Source organism: Amaranthus tricolor, chromosome 15 (assembly GCF_026212465.1).
Source record: "Amaranthus tricolor cultivar Red isolate AtriRed21 chromosome 15, ASM2621246v1, whole genome shotgun sequence".
Lineage (NCBI taxonomy): Eukaryota > Viridiplantae > Streptophyta > Magnoliopsida > Caryophyllales > Amaranthaceae > Amaranthus > Amaranthus tricolor.
In genome coordinates, this window is record NC_080061.1 from 12,982,438 (window position 1) to 12,989,627 (window position 7,190).

At 38.0% G+C, this 7,190-nt stretch overlaps 1 protein-coding gene across 1 annotated transcript; it reads right to left on the reverse strand.

Moving 5' to 3' along the window:
* Nucleotides 1–7: 7 nt before the first annotated feature.
* Nucleotides 8–2,756, reverse strand: LOC130801041 (protein MIZU-KUSSEI 1-like). The gene is made up of 4 exons (XM_057664801.1): nucleotides 2,728–2,756; nucleotides 2,536–2,631; nucleotides 1,309–1,364; nucleotides 8–628 (listed from the first exon to the last, which is right to left on the reverse strand). The coding sequence occupies exons 1-4, from the start codon at nucleotides 2,754–2,756 to the stop codon at nucleotides 171–173; spliced, it is 639 nt and encodes a 212-aa protein (XP_057520784.1). The 3' UTR covers nucleotides 8–170.
* Between the last annotated feature and the right edge of the window lie 4,434 nt (nucleotides 2,757–7,190).

The window sequence follows — 7,190 nt, forward strand, 5'->3', positions numbered from 1 at the left end:
AACTTATGTCCCAAAATAAGCTTCCGTACATCCAATCCTAGCTTTGGGTAGAGTCACTGTTAGTAACAGCGAAAGTGAAAAAAATAAAAAAATTAAAAGCCCAAAGTCGCTGTTTCTAACAGCGACTAAAAAAAAAATTTTTCTTTTTTTTTTTTTAATTTAAGTCGCTGTTAAAACGCTTCCGAATCTTTAGATCCGACAATCCTCTCAAATTTAGCTCTCATATACATCAACTCCCCCTCAAACTGAACACCATTACCATCCTCCTCTACGTCGGCTCCGCCGGGCAAAACACACGCCCCCATCGTAATGGGCCCCAAAGATTGTAACACCCGCCACTCATGGGGCCCACAATCCCGGCACAAAGCATACCCACACTTTTTCCCATTACAATAAGCCCTCCAAAGAGGCTCTTCCAACAATTTCATCCCCTTTTTATCCCACTTTTTATCACATTCCAATGCAACCCTTACTAACCCAGAAGCCATTTCTCTAACAAGAACACTAGTAGGAGTAGAAAGCTCAATCAAAAAAGCAGGTGTAGTTTTAGGGTTTTGTTGAAATGTAATATGAACATGCCCACGTCTATACCCAAATAGAGTACCCACAAGTTTAGACCCAAGATCTCCTGATTTGGATTTTGTAAAAAATGATGAGAATTTTGAAACTGAGAGTTTCTTTTTAGTTTTTGTTTTAGACCCATACTCTTTTTTTTATTACTACTAACAACGACTTAAATTATTAAAAAAAAAAAAACAAATTTTTTTTTTAGTCGCTGTTAGTAACAGCGACTTTGGGCTTTTAATTTTTTATTTTTTTTAGGTCGCTGTTACTAACAGCGACTTTGGGCTTTTAATTTTTTTTTTTCACTTTCGCTGTTACTAACAGCGACTCTACCCGAAGCTAGGATTGGATGTACGGAAGCTTATTTTGGGACATAAGTTTTCCCCAATCTTATATTTGGAATTAAGTAGATAAATAATCTCATTTTTTTCAATCTTTCTCTTATATACCACTCCGTCTCCTAAGTGACGGTCTTTCTAAGGTCTTTTAGAAGGCCCAATTCATTACAATTAAATTTAAAAAAATGTTAATTGATTTATGTAACTGTCGTATTAATTGCATGCATTCTAAGTAGGCATTTACGGTAATATAATGTTCAGTGTAATTTTGGTATAAATATCTCTTAACAAATTTAACGGCAATGCTTATTTCCCTTCAACAATTTTATTTCTTCACAAAATTCATTCTAATGCATATTTAGGTGTCCGCAAAACCAGATAACCGGATAACCGGATTGGATATGACCTGGTATCCGATATTCGGTCTTGAACACCTCTAGATAACACCTTATCAAATGCAACCTGACATGAACACATCTAAATTACAATCTTTTACCGTCCCACTTGGAGATATATTGATTTCTATATGAAAAAGAATTCCAAAATAATGATTTTAGAACATCAAGAACCTACTAACTACAAAAAAGCTAAGTAAATTTTACATTAATTCAACCCAAGTAAGTCCCAAAACACTTTAGTATAACTAAATTGAAAGAAGGAGGAGAGGATTGAACATAATTAACCGAGTCTTAATTGTTAGTATTTAGAGTGTATAATGGTTTCGAGAAGTAATTAAATTAATTTATTTAATTTAACCAAATAAATAAATTAATTAACTAATTAATTGGAAATATCCAAAAATTGCAAAGTTTCTATTTTGTGCAATGTGATTTTCGCGGATCGCGAAAAAGCTCGCGGGTTGCAAGCTTTCAAATCAAAGTTTATGTTTTGGAAAAAGCACAAGCTGCGATTTACGAGTTTGGCGCGTTTTTTCATTTGCAAGTTATTTTTCGTTTTGTTGGTCATACTATAACTACCTACGGTTAAAAAGTAATATATTTTGAATATATTGGGAGGGATTGATTTAATGTTCACATTAGTTCGGGAATCGATGTTGCGTTTCATGAAGCGACGTTTTACTTCATAAAATGGTGTTTGCTCTTCAATAAATATGGAGCAACCTTTTTCTTCATGTTACTTTGTTCGGGTTGAAGATCGATATCTTGGAGTTCTCAGTGGTGTACATAAGCATAGTTCTTAATTGTTATATGTAAATTGTTTTTCTACGAAGTATTTTGTAACTTTGTTTATAAGTTTGATTTATAAATTTAAAGTCACATTTTACAGCAGTAATAGTAATATTCAATTAATTTTTTTCCAAATAAACAATCAAAAAATTATATGTTTTGTACGTGGAAACAAAAACATCTATAACTTAGACAACAAGAAGCGAATTCAAATGATTGTAATTGTCATGGTAACATTTAATTAATTAATTAATTAATTTAAATTATTAATGTCATATTACCTTAATGCCCTTTGATCCTTTTGGTTGACTTTGACTTTCGGTCAAAGGTCTTTTTCTGATATCCGCAACTTCCTTGATTGGCCCATAAATTAGTAACCTCCAAATACCCTAACTTCCCCTTGGAAGGTAACTTTCAAAATGACCTAACTTCCCTTTGGCAACTACCCCTCATTCCTCATTTTATGGATCCCCATCTTTTGTGCTGATAACCCCCCATCACTATGCATGGTAACCAACCATCTCCCAGAAGTAACTTCCTTTCTATCATTATAAATAAAGACAACCAACATCTAGGGGAGGATCATTTGAGAATAACCCTTCTAATATCCTTACTCACACTCCTCTTCATTAGCCTACCCAGATACAAGCAATCTCAACCCCGACATCTCTGTTCCTGCGTTCAATCTATAATCGTTTATTCATTAATCTCACATCTCCGTTCTAACTTGAGCGTCGGAGGGGTTTTCCGGGAGATCACTCCCCGGACAAGGCTAACGTGTTGTGTTGCAAGAATTCAAGTCATTTTCTTCCACGAATCGCCGTTCTTAACAACGCTTCCACTTCCAGTATTTCAAGTGTCTTACACTTCCTCATTTCATCACAGAAACAATTTGGCGCCGTCTGTGGGGAATTGAATAAAAATTCATGGCTCCCAAGAAGAATCCAACTCAAACTTCTACCGTGCACAGCACAGATACAGACACTTCAGCAGGCCACACTAACAACCAAGCCGTGACTCGCCGTGATCTGGACATGCTAGCACGAAACCTCACTGCCGCCTTCTCCGAACAACTCCGCGTCGTCATAAATAATAACCCTGCTCATCAACGGGTAATGGAAGATAGGGCAGACCAGATGAAGAATCTACAAGAGCGAATCGAACCCCATGATGAAATACCGAAATCCCATGAATCTAGGGATGGGAACTCGGGGATGTCACATTCCAGTAGACGAAATAAGAAGAGACGGGAAAGATCAAGGACCCACGCGAGTCTCGACAGAAATGACTCCCGAGATGGAGAATCCAAAACCACCTCTCAAGACGCCCGCACTTACCTAGAAAGCAAGAAGCAAAGGGCGTCCTAAAGCGTTCAATCACTGGTGGACAGAAGAAGAGAAGAAAGGAAGAAAGCGCCGCTCACGGGATCTAGCCATCCCACCAGTCCCATCACTATGCCACGGAATGAGGCCAGCAAGGATAATCTTCCTGAAGACTCCATGCCAATAAACTCTCCCCTGGCTTCGGTAATACTGAATACTCCCAACCCGACAAAGATAAAGATCCCGAATATGACGACCTTCGATGGAACGTCCTGCCCAGAGGAACACTTGATGGCCTACAAGAACTTGATGCTTCTGTACACCACTAACCCATCATTGTGGTGCAAATTCTTCCCAACTACTCTCACAGGAGTAGCTTTGACGTGGTATTCCTCCCTTCCCGGGGGAAGTATCCACAACTTTGCCCAACTAGAAGGCAAATTCCTGGGTCACTTTGTAGTATCCAGAAGGCAGGAGAAATCAAACTTTCACTTGCTCAGCATAACGCAATTAGAAGGGGAATCCATATCATCATATTTGAAGAAGTTCCAAGGCGGTGCTGGAAGTAACTGATTTGGAGGAATCAGTCGCCTTAAACGCCCTAATTAACGGAATGAAGGCTCAAAGGTTCAAGTTCCAGGTTGTCGAGAGTCAAGTAAAGACATACGCGGAGGCCATGAACCAGTGTCAAAGCTACGTCACGGCTTTCGAGATATGTCAGGCACATGACCCCAAAAAACGAAAATCAGAAAGAAGGATCCCATATCCTCCCATCAATCCTCAAGGAACAGAGAGGAACATACATCGAGATTGATAGAAACTACATGCCGCGTCGTCCAGAACCTCCCCCAGACATGGGACCTCCACGATCCAGACATGTATATGTCGTTGAAGGGAAGTCCAGGACGCGGAATTTGCTAGATGGAGGTAACGACCCGATGTTCAACCGCAACAGAGAAGACATATTCTTCGCCATTCGGGAAGAGTTGCCAACTCCACTTCCTACCACCACCCCGTTCGATCGCCGCAACTACAATTTGTGGTGCAACTACCACAAAGAATATGGCAACACCTTGGCCCAATGTCGCGAACTCAAACGTATCCTACATCAGTTGGCCCACGAGGGAAAACTGTCGAGGTTCATCAACCAGAAGGATTACGACGCAAGAGGAGAAGCGAAAAGGAGGCCTTGGAATCAAAGACGCAGATCCCCCAAGAGGGACGAGGCTAGACGCGACAGTTCCAACACACAAGGAACCATCAATATGATTTTCGGCGGCTACACCGAAGAATATCCCACGATCCGCGCCGCGAAGGACAGCGTACATACTCTTCTCAAAGGATCTCCAAAAATCACGACAAATGGGCCGATCATGAAATTTGATGCTACTACCTCCCAACCGCTGCAACAACCACACACCAATCCTCTAGTGGTCACCCTCAAAATCGGGCAAATGAAGGTCAAGCGAGTACTGGTGGAAACTAGAAGCACGACCGATCTCATAACCATAGAGTGCCTAAGAAAGATGAAGTTCGAAGAAAAACACTTGCAACCCCTCGATAAACCTTTGATCGGATTCGGGGGAAATCAGGTCATTCCACTAGGAACCATCATACTCCCTGTACGAGTAGGGGAAAGAGACGGAAGCAGAACCATGCCCATACAATTTATGGTGGTGGATCACACATTCCCCTACAATGCCATCATGGGGCTCCCACTCATCAACAAAATCAAAGCCGCAATCTTTCCTCATCAACTCTTGCTGCAATTCGAGCAGGATGACGGACGAGTAGGCATCCTCAAGGGAGACCAGATGACAACACGTCAGTGCCTCGTCAACACCTTGAAGCGAGGATCTTCCGTCACTGTAGCAGGAGCGGCACTCTCGATACATAATTAACATTAATAATTATACTTAAGATAAATAATGCGGAAGTGTAAAACGCCGAACTGCTAAAAACCATTTAAACTAAAATTGTTCAAAGCATAAGTAAAAAAAAAATATCTTACAACTGAGAAAATATAAAATAAGGTTTACTTAAATACGATAAAAAAAACATAAGTACAATATAGTCATCAAGTAAAATCATTGAAGCTAAGTCCTCGATAGAATAATTAAAGTTGCGGCCTGGATCGAAACCTAAGCTAAATTTTCCTGCAAAATACTGTCATCCATAATATGGATGACAGCCGATTAAATCGGTCAGCGATAAAGCCGAGTACAATTTTCTCAACAAGCTTATGATGCGATAGTTAAATCATTTTTACAGAATAATCATCAAGCACAATATAGAAGGTTATTACTCATTATTGACCTTTACTAAGCCATTAAGTTACATTCTCAATACTTGCAGAAGTTCATTACTGCTACTAAATACTTGGTAACCTTAATGCTTATTTAATCAAGTTCAATTAAGCCTCATAGCTTTACCATCATAGCACTTCACAAGATCACAACAATAATAACAACTGATATATGTAAGGGTCTGGTTAGGTGAGGACCGTAGTCCTAAACCCTAACTGTGGTGGGAGTTGTCACTCCTCTCAATACTGTTATGCTCGAGACTTCACAGGATGAGTTTTTCTCGGATCCCCTATCTGACACCGCATTTTACGTGCCGGCTAACACGGACGCCGGGATTTTACATGCCGGTCCATGGTTCGACGTTACCTTACTATCAGAGCCATACAATCAATATCATGCAATATCAAACAAGACTCTAAACCGAAATAGTTTACATTCTTATAAGTCAAACTTCCACTAGTTAAATTTTTGACAATTCTACCCTTTTAATAGAAACAAATTACTAGTATCTAATAAATTAATATTAATTAAATAACAAATTTTCGTAGCTATACTAAGATTCCTGAGGCTAAACTAAGTCATTATTGTGTCATAAATAATCATAACAGTCAAGGGTAATATTTCTAAGTACTTAATAACATATTTTATCAAATAACCAGTAAAATAGTAAACGGATCTATCATCACTATAAAAATAGCATAATTCGACAAATTATTAAGGGTCCAAAATCTATATGAAATGAGTTTTCAAGAAAAGCAATGCTAAGCATTTTAACAAATTTGTTTGACTATTTTACCAATAAACCGATTAAAAATTTATCAAAAAACCAAGATGATATGGAATCATTTTAAACACATAAGTTTATTTAACTAGTAAAATTCATATTAATCAAAAATTTCCATATATACGACTTTTTTTTCGAGTGTCCCAAAAGTATTATTTTTTTGACGAAAATATCACTAAACTGGATATGACTTTAATATTACCATATAAAGTTTAAATGACTAAAATAAAATCATGTTGATCATGCTTTTATATTATCGAGTAACCATAAATAAATATCACATAACGAGAGAGTTAAGAAAATGTGTACCATTTTCCTCCGAAGGTGGTGCTAAACCAAGTAAGAGAATAATAATAGGAAAATAAGAACTTAAAGAAATAAGCTCCAAAAGAGAAAGTCTTCAAGGCTCCAAGCTTCAAAGAAGTAGATCTTCAAAAGAAAATGATATCCAAGCTCCAGAAGATAATACTTGACTTTTCAAAAGTTGATGACTATTGGCTTAAGAAGTGATAAGATCAAGCTCCATCTTCATTTGATTCTTCAACAAATAAAAAGGGTATAAAGTTAGTAAGATGTTAATGAAGTGAAGATATAAGAAAGAATGGTAGAAAGATTTGATGATGGGGGTGCAAGTGATCTCATGGCTAAGGAAGGGTATTTATAATGGATTTTGGGCAATTTTTAGTTCA

What these genes read in the sequence shown, in the direction of transcription:
- LOC130801041 (XM_057664801.1), bottom strand. Translation starts at nt 2,756, where the DNA reads ATGTCGGGGTTGAGATTGCTTGTATCTGG. An exon ending in CATAAAATGAGGAATGAGGG is followed by an intron (nt 1,365 to 2,535) that starts GTAGTTGCCAAA and finishes TGTTCATGTCAG; the next exon opens with GTTGCATTTGATAAGGTGTT. An exon ending in GACCGAATATCGGATACCAG is followed by an intron (nt 629 to 1,308) that starts GTCATATCCAAT and finishes AATCCAAATCAG; the next exon opens with GAGATCTTGGGTCTAAACTT.